The sequence below is a fragment of the Marmota flaviventris genome, chromosome 8 (assembly GCF_047511675.1).
Source record: "Marmota flaviventris isolate mMarFla1 chromosome 8, mMarFla1.hap1, whole genome shotgun sequence".
NCBI classification, from domain to species: domain Eukaryota; kingdom Metazoa; phylum Chordata; class Mammalia; order Rodentia; family Sciuridae; genus Marmota; species Marmota flaviventris.
The window spans coordinates 101,400,938-101,419,014 of record NC_092505.1 but is presented as its reverse complement, the minus strand read 5'-3'; the positions used below and the strand labels follow the sequence as shown (position 1 = coordinate 101,419,014).

At 29.7% G+C, this 18,077-nt stretch overlaps 1 protein-coding gene across 1 annotated transcript in view; it reads right to left on the bottom strand.

Annotated features, from left to right (window-relative positions):
• Si (sucrase-isomaltase) overlaps positions 1–18,077 on the bottom strand; it is a 78,514-nt gene that overhangs the window by 25,052 nt on the left and 35,385 nt on the right. Inside the window, 12 exon segments of the mRNA XM_071615839.1 lie at positions 728–838; positions 1,655–1,783; positions 3,198–3,323; positions 3,409–3,521; positions 3,615–3,711; positions 4,955–5,123; positions 7,407–7,561; positions 10,430–10,630; positions 13,932–14,087; positions 14,859–15,029; positions 15,754–15,803; positions 16,847–16,935. Coding sequence (XP_071471940.1) covers positions 728–838; positions 1,655–1,783; positions 3,198–3,323; positions 3,409–3,521; positions 3,615–3,711; positions 4,955–5,123; positions 7,407–7,561; positions 10,430–10,630; positions 13,932–14,087; positions 14,859–15,029; positions 15,754–15,803; positions 16,847–16,935 — 1,567 coding nt within the window.

The following is an 18,077-nucleotide window of genomic DNA, read 5'->3' as shown; positions in this document are numbered from 1 at the left end:
ACTTCCTTTATCTAGCTTTCCCTGATGTTAATATATTCTATAACCATATATAGTTATCAAAACCTAGCAATTAATGTTGATTAATACAATTGATTGATGTGTAGACTTTCCCCTCCTTTTGTCCCACCTCGCTATCTTTATCACTAATATCTTAGTTTTATTCCAAGACCTAGAAGAATTATGTTCCCATCATGGGTTTTTGTGGGTCTTATTAATGTAGATATTATTATCAGATTTTTTTTTCATGATTTATAGGAAAACCAAATTAAATTTTCTCTAAAATATTAATATACTCACATACGTATATTTTTATTTACAAAAAATTGAGCAAACAATATTCATTGATCAAATTAGTAACATAAGCATAGCTGTTTAATACAGCTTTAATTTTATTAATAAGATATTTTCTAAGAGAAGTACTCACATTGAAGTGGCTCTTTCAGCATAGAATAATGGACAGCCTTTCTAATCATGGTAGTTCCACAATAAAATACAAAATATAACAAGAAATATAATGAAATAACAATTTAAAAATAAGCCTGGGATTTGGTCTTATGAATTATATGTACTCTTTGTGTCTAATGAATTGGGTTGAACTCAAGAATGCATATATTAAACCCTTATATTTTTTGTTTATCTGTTTTTCTGAATATGCCTTTAATATGTAAATGGAAGATTTTAATGGAATAGCATTTTCATAATCATTCTATTTCAACATATTTAGTACCTTTGCCCAACAAATGTCACTGGTATTAGGCCATTTGACAAAGACATCTTTTTCCATTCCTCTTTCAAATGGAGGGTAGGGCTTTGTTTCATTTCCTGAAATTGCTGGATCCTAAAATTAAACATAAATAACATGAATGTGGAATAAAAGTATAGCTACCTGGAAGGTCACTGTGAAATATTATATTCTCCCATTATTATATTGGAATAAGACTGTGCTCTCCATGGACAAAGGGTAAAATCATCAGTGCTGTAACTAGATTGTCCTCTAAATTACTCAGAAGAAAACTTCTCAGAACTTTTTTTTTTTAACACAATACCTTCATTTTATATATTTACTTTTATGTGTTGCTGAGGATCGATCCCAGCGCCTCACATGCACTAGATGAGCACTCTAGTGCTGTGCCACAACCCCAGCCCCACTCCTCAGAATTTTTGAATGTCCATTAGTAATTTGTCAAGCAAAAAGTACTTTTTGTCTTGCTTTTGTTTCTCTGGTGGAGATTCCTGGATCCTTAGCCTGCTCCCTATAAGACATTGATAAAATCCTAAAGTATTACTAAGCTGATGGCATTTTAAATGTGAAAAGCTTCAGAAGCAATCCCAGAAAATTTTTTGAAAATAGTATAATCACAGAAAAATCTACCACATTTTTTAAAGATTCTATAAATTTATGCCAGTTTGTAGAGTGGATGCTAACTAGAAACAGTGTGCCTTCGACTTGTATCTCTAAGGATTTACCTGAAAGTACATGGTAGTTTGTGTAGTCTGTGTCAATACAATGAAGTGCTGAAGGAAGAAAGCTTTAGATTTTAGTGGAAACCAAAGTTAAATACTTTTTTTTTATTTTGAAATATCTTTCCTACTCTTATTTTGGGAGAATTAATTAAACTAAGATAATAAGATTCAGATAAAAATAAATACCAACCAGGATGATAATGTATCTCATTCCTTCTCCTCTTATTCTGTCAACAAATTGAGGAAGGTCATGGAAGTTTTCACCAATTGTGAAGTCTAGTTGCCTTTCCATGTAATTAATGTCTGTATATTGAACATCCTGAAATATATGAGAATAGTAGCAATGGGGTAAGAAATACACAACTGTGAATATATTATAATCCATCATACTTTTGAAAGTTACAGCAGTATGAAAGCTTTAGTCCCTCCTCAGTTAATACTAAAGAGGATTAATCACGGAATGCAATGCTCAAGAAATAAAAATGGCATGTAAAGATGTAAAATAGTCTAAGAACAAGTTTATATGCATATTCTATTTTTTCAAAGTTCATTTAATATATTTGATTTGGAAATAAAAATTCTAAATCAGTATGTTTTTATGTAATTTCCAAAGGAAATAGAAAAACAAAAAAGTAAAAGGCTTTATGGTAGTATGAAACTATGTTAAATGAAAAACTAGAATTTCATAGAGTATACACTTAAACAAATGTTGAACTCTTTCTGGGAACTGTAAAAGTAACATTGAATAATTTCAAATAATTCTAAAATTGGTAAATAAAAAGGGACACCAATTTGTCAAATATTATAACCCCCTTATTTTTAAATAATAGCCCAGCTTAAATAAACATCCATATTGTTTACAGAGAAGTATTTACAAACACATTTAAATAAAACCATTTTAATTTTGTCATGGAATCTTTGATCTTACCCTAAATACCTAATTTGTTAGTTATTTTGTTAATTGACATGAACTTGATTTCTCCTGGTTGTTAAAAAAATATCACTGAGAAGGATAATGTTGAAAACCCTTATTTTATGATGAATTACCATTTGCATATTTCTGTATAATCAAACTATACAATTGATTTCCCTACAATAATGTCCATAGTAGCATTGGATTCTACTGTAAGTACAGTGTCTTATAATGATGTCCTTCATAATTATTCTCAAAATTAGCTCCTATATAATCAGCCTTCTACATTTCAATATTTAAATGTTATCAGGAATATCCCTGGGATTCCATAACCTTGCTAAAAATACAATTATAGAGACTGATACTGTACAATATTTAATTTTCCAAATATTGAGGGAAGAGTGTATTTTACAAAGCCTCACATTCTGTAACATATGAATTTTATCTATTACAAAGCTAAAATCACCCAGCTACTCACTCTAACAAAAGAGAAAACATGAAATTCTTCTATCTATGCAATCAAACCCGGTGCATGGAGAATTGAGTAATACAACATAAGGTCATAGAATTGAGGAGGAATAAGAAAAAATGGTATCATACCTTCTCCTTTATCAATCTGATAAAGATATTATTATTAAAATCTCATATTCAATTCATAAGGTACTACATAAAAATTAAGAATTATTACCAAATGCTTAAAATGTTTTAAAGCATGTAGGTGAAGTGCTTAATTTTTTTATCCCACTGTTATAATTATTATAATACACATAAAATTTATACATTTTACATTTAATAGTGTCTTGAAAATTGGTATACATACATAGGGGACACCAGCAGCCACCATTGCATCATATAATTCCTCAATCTCTGACGTATTTCTGTACCCATAACGACACAGTTGGAATCCTAAAGCCCAATAAGGTGGCATGACTGGTTGGCCAATTACCTTTAAAAGAAAATTGCATGGGTGAACTGAGAGAATTACTTTGTAATATGATAAAACGTTTTCTAAAATAAATACAAAATCATACTTCATGGTATTGCTTTGTGGCAACTTCTGGAGTTGGACCCAAAAACATGTAGAAATCCAAGATCCCTCCAATTATCCGGTAGGTTAGAGCAGGAGTTGGCTGAAAGGTAACATCTGGAAATCCAAAATAATATCCCATTTTTATCTATGATATTAATTTATTAAAAAGTCACACAAACTTTAGGAGAAATCCAACAATTGTTTTACCCATTGCATTGCTGTTGAGTAAGAGAACTCCATGGGCATTGCCTTCATCTTCCAGAGCCATATAATAGGGATGAAATCCATAGGAATTAAATTTATACTGAAATTTTTTAAAAAAGCATAATACATACTTAATAACAATAACATGAATTTAATCAATGCTATTTTAAAATTCATTATAAGATTGAACCTTGGAATTCAATGTTCTTGTTTTACAAAACTTATGATTTAATTAAATAAACATTTCTCTTAGAAAACAATTTCCCTATTCTTTGAACTATTACTGCTTTAGAGAAAGCATACATATTCATATGCATACATGTAGCACCCATAAAAAACTTATGTCTTATAATGATGTAGAATGCTGTTGATATTAGAATAATTGAATTTCTTTCCAGAGGTGATATTTTATTTATAAATTAGCAATAATTTTTGCATAAAAAAATGCCCTAGAAGTGATGAAATTAATCAAACTTTCAAGAAAATGAGTTTGTAAAAAATAAAGTTTTTTGCACTTGTAACACTTTTAATACATTGTTCCACACTTCAATCTCAGTAACTTATTGCCATGAAAAGTCATTTTAAAAAGCAAAAGTTGTTTGAACACCTCAATAAAAACATTTGCAATTATGCACATATTTGCTTCTGTTACTGAATTTATATTTTAGGTACATATATATGTGAAGAATTAAACTGTTTTAGTTTTTATTAACATGGATTTTCTTCATGATATGTTTTAAAAAATTATAAGTCATATATGTCTGTGTGTGTATATATATATATATGTATATATATAACTGATTTTAAAATGCACATATATGTATATATTTTTTTTAATTTAACAATGCCACAGCTATTCATGAAATGTACCATTAACAAGACAGAACCCTGGGGAAAGTTATGAGTTTATAAAAGTATTCTGTAAAGATGTGACTAAAAGTTTAGTCTCAAAAATGCAAAACTTCAGTTGTGGGTTAAAAAGAAAAGTTAGAATCAAATCATTATCTAAGAAGTAACAGTAAACCCTACAAGAAATCTAGGCAGTTAATTTGCAGGAACACTGAATGAACCATGTGTTTTCCGTGCAATTGAAAGTGTTAAGAAATTGGATCACAATCTGGTGTTTTAATGCATGTCGTTATCTATCCTCTACTTTCACCTGTATTTTATGGTGATTTTGTTTATATATTTTTCAAAAAATCATTTTAGCAGATCTAATAATCTCTAGCCTCTTTTTCATTATATACTTCAATCTTGAACAAATAAAAGAATTACAAATAAAAGGATTGAATGCTAAATATGAATTTTGTTGCCTCATGAGATATTCACATGTTGGTACCTACACCAGGGGGTTGGTCTCTTGTGAACATTCCCCAAGTATGCCAGTTCAGATTTCTTTTAAATGCTGTATGTTCCGTTTCCCCAAAACCATATATATATTCTGATGGCAGACGAGTAGATATTTGAATGAACTGGTCATTAAATGCAAATCCAGGCACTCGAGAATCCCAACTGAAAGCAAAAGAAAACAATGTTATTCCTGGAAAAGTCATACAAAGTAGTATCACAAATAATGATAGGAATTCTTTCCTTGGTGATCTAAAAACAAATAATTTTCCCTATGTACCTAATTGTACCAGGTACTAAATGAACATAGATAATTATGCTGACACATTTTTCTTTTGGTTAAGGAGTGTGTGTGAAATATGTTTCACATACCCATATGTGAAATATAAGAAGTATAATGTTGTTGCATGTATTTATCTTTATACAAAAATTATTTTAAAAATAAAATTAATGTCAATTTCAGCAGAAAAACAGATGATGATATCTCCAAGCTGCTTCCTGCTGAAAGGGGGCAAAGTTGGGGGAAGCAACACAAAGTCCTTATTCTCTATCAGGTGAGGCATGGACAGTTAAAGGCATTCAGCTTCAGAGCAGTTCAGAGGTCCACAGTGGCAGATAACAGGTGACTGGACAAGGCACACATAGGGAAGCAATCATGCTAAGCCAATAATAAACAAGACAGCAAAGTATTACATCTTTTTGTAAACAGTTAGCACGAAAGCAATTAATATTTCAGCCAGTCTCTGAAAAACAGCAAGACAGTAACTCATATCAGAGAAAACAGATTGACTTTACCAACATAGGAGGTTAGGAAAATGTATAGGTCTTTTAGATCAGGCTCAAAATTGATTCCGGACAAATTTGTGACTCTAAAGTCCTTTTTGACCATTATTATTAGGCATTTCCACACAGTGGGGAAATGTAACAGTAGTTCACTTTATGCTTTGAATATAGCCCTTGCTGCTGTGCCAGGGCAACTGATTTTTAAAATGGACATGTTTTTTTCTCTTCCTCTCTCCCTGCTCCTCCCTGGTCTCTCCCCCTCCTTAAACTCAGGGGAAACAGAATTACTTTTCTTCCCCTTTTAGGCAGATTTTTCTGTCCTTAAGTACACACCCACCTAAGGAAGGAAGTAATCCAGACTTTGGGGATGATGCCAGAACATCTCAGAAATGACTCTCCCAAATTAACAAGTGAATTACAACTCCAATAGAGAACACCTGGATAATGCAGCCTTGCCATCACCTCTTTAAAAGCCCCCTGTTCCTGCTAAAGGGCAGAATCACAGCTTTTGGGACAGGAATCCCCTGCATTTCTCTTTTGTTAGCAAAGCAATAAATCTTCATTTTCCTTTTTCTCAGAAATTATAATTAAATTAATTTAATGTGAAGTTCAGAGTGATTCAAATACACAATATGATATGGCATGTTATCTTTTTCACCTGGGCTTTGAGATCATCACTATAAATGTTTTTCTACCTATGAAACAAATATAAATCAGTATCACAATAAACTGTAAGCACAATAAATATTTTAATTCTAAATTCTTCTCAATTACTGCTCTCAATTGTTGTTTTATAGTTATTAATATCACTGTGAAAATGTGTTAAAAGAATGTATTATTATTTGGGTTATTTGCAAGAATAGTATAAAGGAGGAGGAAAAAAATTGGCAGGACAAAAACATAAATATTATAAATAACTTGGGACAACTTCAAAGTTTTATATTACTTATTTCGTAAAACTACTTAATAGAAATTAATTTCTTCCAAATAACCATAAATAATGCCCTTTATCAGGATTTTCTTTGAAAAAAATAGTTTCTCATTTTTTTAATAAAACTTTGTCAAAACAAAATAAAAATTAAATAAGTACAGACATGTTTTTTTTCATCATTTGTATTCTGCCAATCATCTAATCTTTAGAGCTTGCAACATATAAAATACATTTTAATACACTATAGTTTGACTAAAATAAAGACAGCATTTCAAAAATAAATTTATTTACTTTGACACAAAAATAAATATATATCTTTTATCTCAGTTTCTGTTCATCAAAACTGGAAGACAAAATATTAACTCTCAGATTTCAGTCCAAGTAAACTTTACCCAGTTCCAATGAAATAATTCTATGACTTATTTTCAATTATTATTTTTACCAACACAACATGCTCTTCAACAGAAGGCTAGATGTTTAAAGGAATAAGTATCATATTTATTAATTAAAATTAATCACATTTACATGCAAATGAAATTTACACTAGTCCTTTATGATAGTCCTGTAGGTGTACTAATTGTCTAATTTTAAAATTGGCAACTTTTCAATATGACTAAAACTTTTTAATGTGATACTATTCTAGTATGGTGAATGCTATGAAAATAATAATACTACCTTTTCTTTCTTCAAATAAAATTAAAATATCTTTCACATCAAATGATTCAATCACTTACATAACTCTTCCACTGCTTCTCCGTCTAATCTGGATGCCAAAAGGATTTTCCTTGATTTCAACATCATAAAGTCTGTTTTCATAAGTACTTGTTGGAGTGGTTGGAATGTTTAATGGTACTGGAACTTCATATCTCTTATTCTGGGGATCATAAATCTATTGCAGAGAAATAATAAAAGTAGATGTAGCTTATTCTTATTGCTGACACAGCATGCAAATATTATTTACTAATTTAAGTAATTGTCCTAAAAGATTATTTAAAATTATTGTGCATAAAATATATAATTCTAAATCTACGGCCTATTGTATTTACATAGCATTTGAGATGCACAAATATAAATGGGATCCAATTTGAGAATTTGGGGATCTTTTAAAAAATGTTTTTTGAGTCATTTTCTAAAAAAGAAATCAAAAATGAAACTTTTAGAGGTAAATGGTCCATTTTATGAATAAACCATAAAATGTGTATGTCCTTTCACACATAAACAATGCAAACATTTTTTCAATATTTTTGGTCATACGTGTAATAAGACAACAAATGTTAATAATAAATTATATTTATTCATGTCGTTATTTTCTCTGTACATTTTTAGGGTCCTTGATAACTATTGGTAAACTGCTTTCTAGAATAATGTAGAAATTAATATTCTCACTGAAACTAGTACTCAAATACTAATATTAAATTATGAGCTTTTTAAACAATTGTTAATTACAGTTATGTGCTGCATAATGACATTTTCATCAATGACAGACCCCATATATGATGATGGTCCCAGAAGATGATATGGCCTAGTGATATTTTTAACTGTGTTGGTTTGTGTTAGCACACTTAAAGAAGTTCACAGGACAGAATCGTTTTACTGTGCATTTCTCAGAATGTGTCCTAATTGTTGAGTGACACTTGACTGTTATTTTCTTGTTCATGGGAATGTTTGTTGTTCAACATTTATTTATGTTTATAAACAAAGTTTTTATGTTTTGCTTTTTAAATTTGACTTGTGTTCTTAAATTTTTAAATTTTAAATTTTTAAAGTATAAATATTTTAATTGTCTTATTTTCAGTTTTTATTTCTCCATTTGTTAAATATCTGTTTATGAGACTTTCTTATTCTTTTCAGTTGCATGAGATGAAATTGTGACCTAAATGTCATATCTTTTTCAGTTATTTACTCATTTTCATCTTCTTTTTATTTTAAAGAGAGAGAGAGAGAATTTTTAATATTTATTTATTTTTTTAGTTTTTTCGGCGGACACAACATCTTTGTTTGCATGTGGTGCTGAGATCGAACCCGGGCTGCACGCATGCCAGGTGAGCGCGCTACCGCTTGAGCCACATCCCCAGCCCCTTTTTATTTATTTTAATTTGTTCTTTTTAAATATACATGACAGTAGAGTATAATTTGACATACAGATATGGAGTATGACTTATTCTATTTAGGATCCCATTCTTATGGTTGTACTAGATGTGGAGTTTCACTGGTGGTATATTCATATATGAACATAGAAAAGTTATTTCTGATTCATTCTACTGTCTTTCCTATTCCCATTCCCACTTCCTTTCATTCTCCTTTGTCTAACCCACTGAAATCCTACATCCCCATTTGTTGTGTATTAGCATCCACATATCAGATAGAACATTCAGCCTTTGGAACTTGGGTATTTTGAGATTGGCTTATTTCATTCCAGATCCATCCATTTACCTGAAAAGGTGTCTTTTATTTTTTGATGTAAAACCATGATTAAGTTTTATATAAGATGTCTATGAGATTTGTTCCATGGTAGTTAGTTTGAAAGACCTCTACTAACCACATACAAGATGATATGATGCTACATTTGGTTTTAGGTTTATGCTTAATTTATTTTTCATATGCAACTCAATCTTAATTTTATTTTAAGGTGTTCTTTGAGGCAAACACTTTTCTACATGAGTAATTAAGTAGGGTAGTTCATCATTACTAATTTTCTCAATCCTTCATTGTTTGGTATTAAAGTTTTGCACTAAGTATATTCATATGTTATACATGCATACTGTATATTGTATACTTTAAGCATATCTTTTATGCTTTTGTACCATAATCTATCAGACAATTTTAGCTCCAGATCCATATTGTTTCAGTTTAGTAACTTTTTAAAACTTTCTTCCTTTTTAAATTTTAACTATTTCTATATGTCTATCATTTCAGATAAACTTAAAGGTTATTGCATGAAGTCTCAAAAATATTCCACAGTTATTTCTATGGAAATACTTTAAAAGCAACAATTGATATAAAGTACACTAACATTTAAAATAAAATTTAGTCCTGTATAGGATTTTTAGTGCTTATTAGTATCTATCAACATTTGTTTTTATTTTACTGACAGTGTACTAATTCCTATGATGTTTGGTGTTTTGACTTGATTTGCTTGGCATTTCGAATATTTTTCTTGATTTTAGTAATAAGATCTACTGTAATTTCAGCTTCTAAATGATGAAACACAGAACTCAAGAAATATATTTTGAAGATTTTATTTTACATCCAGTCACTTTACTGATCTTTCTTATAATTTCCAGTAGTTTTATTAATGGATTTCCTTGGAATTCTTAAAAATATAATTGCTAATTGTAAATATTGAAAGAACTTATTTCTTTTGTATGTTATATTGCATTAGTAAAAATTTCAGACCACTTATTAGGAACTATACTAAGCATCTTGTTTAATTTATTTTAATAAATCTATATTAATATAATACAATGCCAAATGATGTGTCTCTTCAGCGTTGAACTTATGTATTTAACAAGAATTTAGTTTTTTTAAAATTACCACTGCTTGTTTTTTTTAATTCCAAAAATTAGCAAAGATGAGAAGCTTTATTTAATGATCATTTACCTACGAGCTGTGTGGAAAAAAATTGTATAGAATCAAAACATCATCAAGCTAATTAATAACCTGTAAAATTACATTCAAAATGCAAATGCTTAATCTACTAAAAATGTCTTATTTCAAGAGCTGAGTCAAGTATTGTAATAGTTTATATTGAACATACCTTAAACTGCAGCATATCATTTTTGTGATATTTCACCTCCACACGCAGAGTTGAAATGGAAACAGATGGAAGCGCTATCTTAGCATTTCCAGTATTCCACTGAAGGTCGGCTGTTATACCCGTTGGTAAATACTGAGTTGAGGTGACTACATAAGGGTTGTATTGTTTAGGAAAGTAACACGGAGGAGCACTGGATAAGGCCTAAAAATACAATGTATGTTTATTGTCAGAAAGTGTAAGCATTGGATCATTTGACTCTTAAAAACATAAGGCATCCTTCTGAGAATGGTAGCTCATAATTGCAATCCCAGTTACTAGGTTGACTGAGGCAGGAGGATGGCAAGTCTAGAGCCAACCTGAACAACTTAACAAGACTATTTCAAAATAAAAATATAAATTAAAATTAAATTTAAAATTGAGCTAGATTTATATTTAATCAAATGCGTGATTTAGAAAGGAAAAGTATAAAACAATCTGAAACACTGGGTTTTATAATTGTTATATAAAATATCATTTGAATCTAAAGGTAGAACAGTAGAATTGAAACACAAACTGTCATAGGTTTGCAATTTAAAAAAATAGATCTGTTTTCTTTATAAAAATTAAGTATAGTAGTCTCATATTTTGATAACACATTTTTCTTTTTCTTCATTGTGACTTCACTATCGCTTTTTGCATGTAAAAGTGGCTCCAAGCAATAAAAAATAAATAAATTTAGAGCTCACACACACACACACACACACACACACACATCACACACATGTGACAACCATCACAAGGGTATTTGCTTAGGTTCTCTTGTTCTATTTATAAGGAACCTATTTAACCCTTCTTTGATGACTAGTTCTTAGGCCTTGGTCAATTCTATCTTGACCAGAATTTAAAATAGAAATTACAGTCAAAGCTCAGAGCTGACTGGTTTATAAAGAGGTGGAAGCTAGAACCTAAGGAAGAAAAGTGATAAATTCTGGTACTAAATGGTAGTTGCTTTATCACAAATCCATTCTTCCTATATATCTATTTATTAACTTATTATTTCCAAGTCTCTTTGACAAGAGTTGTGTAAGACCCCAAGGCTCCCTAAAAGAGCATGTTGACCTAAATAGATTAAACTGGGCTAGTCCTTACCTTTCCATGTTTCTTGTTATATATGGAAAGCAAATGTATTGACAGAAGTCATGATGTAACTCTGAGTAAAATCAAGTGGTAAACATAGATATACCTGAATCATTGATGATGCTAAAATGACACTATATTAGACCTGAGATTCTATAATCATGGTGGGTGTAATTGATCTTAATGATGTACTCATAACTGTATTTCCCAATCCTGTTAACCATTACTCTGGGCTGCATGATGTTTTTCTGTATTCTCTGCCCACTAATACATCTTTCCTTATTCTCATAATCACCTCATGGAAAGGAAAACAATCAGAATGAAATCATGACCAGATATTATATGTGCCCCCTACTGTTAAATAACATGAACAGTTTGGCTTCCATTCAAGGAGAATCTTCTCATATGTATACCCAATTCTGTCTCTCTGCTTAAAAGGACATTTATCCCTCAGTTCTCCACTCTAACAAATGTTATATTTAAATAGGTTATTCTTAATAGTATTAGTTAATTTTATTTCTCTTATTTTAAATTAAAAAAAAAACATTACCACACTAACTTCTTCAGCTCTTTTTCGATTTCTCTGTATTCTTTACAGCAAAACATATAAGAATTCATAATATTCACTGTCTTACTATCTGCAATACCTTTCTTGATTTTCACTTACATTTACTGTAGTCAGGATTTTACCCTCAAACAATCCACAAATATTTTGCTTCTCAATGTTATCACTTTCATTCTGCCAAATCCATATGTTGGTTTTCAGTCTTCATATTACTGATTTAGAAAAAATGTTTTGCACAATTGATCTTTTTTTTCTGTCTTACAATGTGTTATTCACTTGCTTTCCAATCCAGCAAATACTTTATTTTCAACTTATTGCTTTTCCTATTGTTTATCAATATCCTTTCTAATTCCTCCTCATTTTCCTTATGAAGTGTAGAAATGAACAAGGGTTTGGTCTTTGAACTCTTCTTTCCTATCTAATCAAGTTCATACCTTAATAATGTTATCTTATTACCTGGTTTTAAATACTGTATATCTGCTACCCTAATTACAGCTGTGTCCATATTACACTACTGGTATTTTTTCTTTTCTTGTTTATTTTCCTCCATAGCATTTACCCGACACATAATTTCCTTATTGTTTGTTTTCCCATATTAGAATACAAACTGTAACATGGCCAGTGGATTTTGTTTAAATTGTTGACCTAGAGCAGTAATTAGAACATAGTAGGTCCCAAAAACATATTTGCTAATGAAGAAACATAATGCTCCAAAGGAAGGATGTATGCATCAATCATCTGGCATCCCATTAAAGCTTCACTTACTTCATACAAGAATCTTCAGATGGTAAAATATTAATTGTTCTTGAAACAGAAAAATTTTCACAATTTTGTTGAGAAGTAGTAAAATTTGCTTTAGAAAATTTTTTCTCACCTTTCTTCAAATTTTGATAATGGAAGAAAGTGAGCATGCTTTGAATGGAATGGGGATGAGAGTATTTGAAAGGATAGCTGGAATTTAAAGGGAACACAGAAGAAATAAAAATATTTCATTCTTTGGCTCTCATGAATCTCAGAATCTCTTCTCCTCACTTCTTTGTTCAATTGTTCCCTATTTTTTCCTAAGTTGAAGATTATGCTCCTTTATCAAGCAACCAAGAAGATTGAAGGCAATTTTTCTGGAAGCGGAAATTCTACTTATTGTCTCATACAAATGCAGACACTCTTGGGAAGTTGCTGACAGATGTGTTTTGATTTCCATGGTATAATATATAAATTCAGTGCCTTGGTTATAGGAAATAACTATTTCTACTGCCAAAACCTGGTGATGTAACCAAAAGGCCAGCATTTTAAAAACACAGCAAAAGGACATGTTTCTCATATCCCTTTTCTGTAGTATTGGTAAAAACACTTCTATACACAACCAACACTATTCAGATGAGAGAATGGCCAAAATAAATGGCTAGATATTATCGTCTCTTAAAAGAACAGAACTTTATCCCATCACACACCTTCATAAGTTTTAATATCTAGAGACAACTCGTTTGAGAGACTGTTCATCAATGGCAAACTAGCTTACCCAGTTAAGCTGGTCTCCTACAGCCAATATCTAACAAAGTGCCACAAATAAAGCACAATTTTATTAAATAAAGTTACACTATTCAAACTGTCTGGAAAGCAATTTAAACACCCATTGAGTCTTGGAATTATTAAGGTAAGTCTTTGAATAATTGATTAATATAAAGTACAGTTTCTGATTTCAAATTCTGCATGATTCTGTGTATGAATCTTATTTATATGCCATGGAATTAAAACTGTAATATGTAAAGTTCACATTGAAATACTTATGTGAAAATCATATCGAGTCATAGTTAAAATTACCGTTTGCCATAAACAACCACGCTGTATGCACTTTGGTTCAGTTACTTCGTCTGCATCTGGATAACAAGTAAATCTCTCATTTTCAGTGAAAACTTGATTCCATCTAACCATAAAGCTTTTTCCAAGTTTTAAGTTGAGACTTCTAATTAAGAGAATCTTTGAAGACAAAATAAGAAAGATTTTAAATAATTATTTAATTTGACCACGGACAATTAAAAATATTTAACATTTTACAATATGTGACAGCCACGGAAATTCTTCAAAATAAATCGTTAATAGTTTTGCTACAATACTTAAAGAATAGAAGAGAAAGAAGAAAAACATAATGCAATTCCAGTAAGTAAAACTTCCAAGATGGAGTAACTATGAGAGATTGTAGAAAATGGAAGAAATCTATTATCTTTAATTCCAGACATGAGTTCACTTTTCAGTTCTATCATTTAATGCTAATGAGTCTTTGGGAATACTGTATAACTGTAATATCCCCAGATTCTGCTCTTCTAAAAGAGAGTGCAATACAGAACGAATTAGATATGAAATTTAAAGCAACTGGTACAATATCTCAGACATACTAGGTATAAAGTAAATGTACTTTTCCTCAAAGAATATAATGGGGGAAAAAGTTGATCTCTTTTTTAGAAGGAAGCTTCCAGATTCAGAGGACAAATACATATTTCTTCTTAACCTAATTGTATCCAGTACTTAAAATGCATCAGGCACAAGTTGAAAAGGAAGCAATAGAGCACTATACCAAATAGAAAAAAAATGAGAAGGATAGAGAAAGAGACAGGAAAGAAGGAAGGCAAGAAGGGAGGGAGGGAGGGAGAATTCGTGAAGAAAAATAATTTTAGAAAACAAGTGTCTATGGTTCTTTAACAATAAATATGAGAGTATACCACAACTAAAATATTTTGTAAGATGGTTTACCTGGTTGGAAGCATCATAAGTAAAATTGCTGTGAAGAATCACTGGCTGTCCATTTTCTTCCACTTTAACTTCTGTAACAGTATCTGTCAACCCAAGGACTTTAATAGTTTCAAATGCTAAGGTAGTTCCTTCTTGATATGATGCATGTGAGCATACAATATTCAAATTGTTCTGGGGAAAATAAAAGCTTATAATGTCATACAGAGAGTCATCACATACTAACCTGAAATAATGTAAGATATAAAAAAGAAAAAGTTTCAATCATCTACCTCTCCATTCTCACCTCTCCCCAAGCAAGTATCTCTTCGTTTTTCATATACATGACATAAAACTTTATTTTCAGAAACAATCTAAATCTCTCCTGATGCAATTCATATGTGCCCCTCCTAATTTTGGCCCCCACATTGATAAAGAATAACTTAGTTTGGGCAACAAGAATATATAAAGAAAAAGAAATTCAGCCTCTGTAAAAATAATCACTATTAGTTAAATAAAAATTTAACCTGGATATAGATTTTTTTCATTCTCCACCAAAATCTGCTTTATTACCACAGTGACTGATATACTAAAACATCTTCAAATATATCAAAATTATTTTCCTAGGACCTGTTGCTTAAAACCCAACATTATACCTAAGAAGCCCAAAGACTTCAGTGCACAAATTTTAGTATGAAAAATCATCTAGTACAATTAAATATAAAATTTCATAATAATAATTTGTTCATGATTTAACAACTTGAATTTAACAATTTAATTTAATGACTATTTCATTGCATTTAGGTAAGATCTTGAGGTAGAATTATTTATTATTATTTTTAAAATAATTCATAATGAAAGAATAACCCATACATTAACAAAATATACATTTAACTATGTATTAAAGGAGAATACTTACATTAGAAACTGAAAATGTATATAATATATAGTTGCCCTTCTCTATGGAGTCTGAAATGGAAAATAATCAAATCTTCAGATTAAAATATAATTAAATTATTTGCTTTTTTTACAGTTATATAAAACAATATTTTAAAAAGTAGATACAATTTATTAATGAAGATTCCTAAACAATTTTGCTTTTATATTGAGTTTCATAATTATCTGTACACAAAATAATCTTAGCATTTTAATTTCCCTGTAAGTTAAGGTGAAGAAAACCTATTTGCCTAATTTTTCAAAGTGCTAATATGTTTCTAGAAAATCATAAAAGATGTATAATCACGTTTATCATTTTAATGATATTTATCTTATTCCCTACCTAGGAAATCACATGTCAAGTTTTTTGTAGAAGACATGGCATACCATAAATTTATTACCTATCTTTTAATTTATTTTTAAATTACTTTCCAGTTTTTAGAGATAAAGACTGAATCTGGAGATATCTTAAGATTGAGATAGACTTTAATCTATAATTTAGTTGACTAACACACATAAATATATTATGGTTTAATTAGATATTAGCACAAAAATGCCTGTTTTTATTTCTACTTTTCTTTTTGGTGTACTAATTCTCCAGTTTGTTGCTGAAAACAAAATTTAAGATACTGAATAATGGGAATAAATTGTAAAACATTCTTACCTCAAGCAATTTGACATTAATTTAAAAATATTTAAATATTGGTTTCCCCTTAAATATCAGTTTCCCTTTTTGTTTACAATTACACAATTTTCAGAACTACAGTCATAATTTAGTTGTGCATATGGAAATTTATTAAAATTTTAATTTTAAAATATTAACATGGCATAGAAAGATATACACAATTGTCAAGTACTAAACAAAAAGCCAATAGACAAAACTAGATATTTCAATTGAATATATATATATATATATATATATATATATATATATATATATATATGTCAAATAATGTTAATTTCATGGAATAACTAAAAACCATAAAAATAACATAATGAATCCTATTTTTATCAGTACATTCAAAATGCAACATTATCCCACTAAACATTAAAAAACACGTTACCTGGAAACTTACCTTTACTTTCTCCATCATCCCAGAAAAAGTCTCCTTGTGCCATGTTACTTTCATTTAATGCAATAATGAGTCCTAGAGGATTCTTACGGCTGTTGAGTAAAAGTAAGTGTGCATATAAATTTTTAAAAATTTATGTAAGTGAAATATCCTATAAGTAAGTCCATTTCAACCTAATAGTTTTGTAGTTCTTCAGCAACATAAGATCACTGATATTCACAAATTAGTGCCTATGCTAGAAATTTTTCAGTACCAATATTATTATGTGAATGCAGAGATAACTTATTTTCTTAGAAAATATATAAAATAAATAAGTATAATAGTGTGGTAATGAAGTTTTTATGTTATGACATCTGCAAAATTTAAATAGTATAAGGTTTCAAGTGAAATGAAAATAAAATGATGTCTTATCAATGCTCAATTCAACTTGCATCACCCTAAATTGCAGTGTATAAAGTCCACAACTTATACACAAAATAATGAAGACATGATGTCAAAAATTCTAAATATCTTTAATGAAATATCTAACATTAAAATAAAGATAATTGTAACAGGAGTAATGAGACATGTGATCAATAAAAATATTTTCCTTAGTTATATATCTCCACAAATAGCACCCCTGAGGATACAATGTCCAAGTAACTGTTTTATACAGAATATATTCTTTCCAATACACATTTACAAAGGTGGTTTCTCTTGTTCAATACAGCTCAATGACCAATTTTGAGAGCGTGGTCATTAAAGTTACATTATAAGAATAAATAATTCTAGAACACCAAGGTAATTTAATTACTAACATATAGTCATCCTCTCATTAATTTGTTCCTTCAAGTAAGTATATACAGAAAATAGCTTTTGATGGGCCAGGAACTATACAAAATTGGAAAGATAAAATTGAAAAAATTCACATAATTGTTTTCATGGAGTTTATAGTCTACATGCACATACATGGTATACAGAAAAGTAAATAATATACTTTCATATATATAAAATTTTCAGTTATAAAAAATGTAGCAAGGTAAGTCATGGAAGGCGTTGCAGAAAATGGGAAATTAGGTGAATTAAAAGAGACTACTATGCTCTTGGACTCAATACTGCAAAATAAAACACCAGAATCACTAAGTTTCTTATTTTATTCTGAATATAGAAATATTTAACAGTCCTACTAGAAAACTGTTTCTCTATTGTACTTTACCTAAACTGAAATATCTACTTCATTTACCAATGTTTAAAA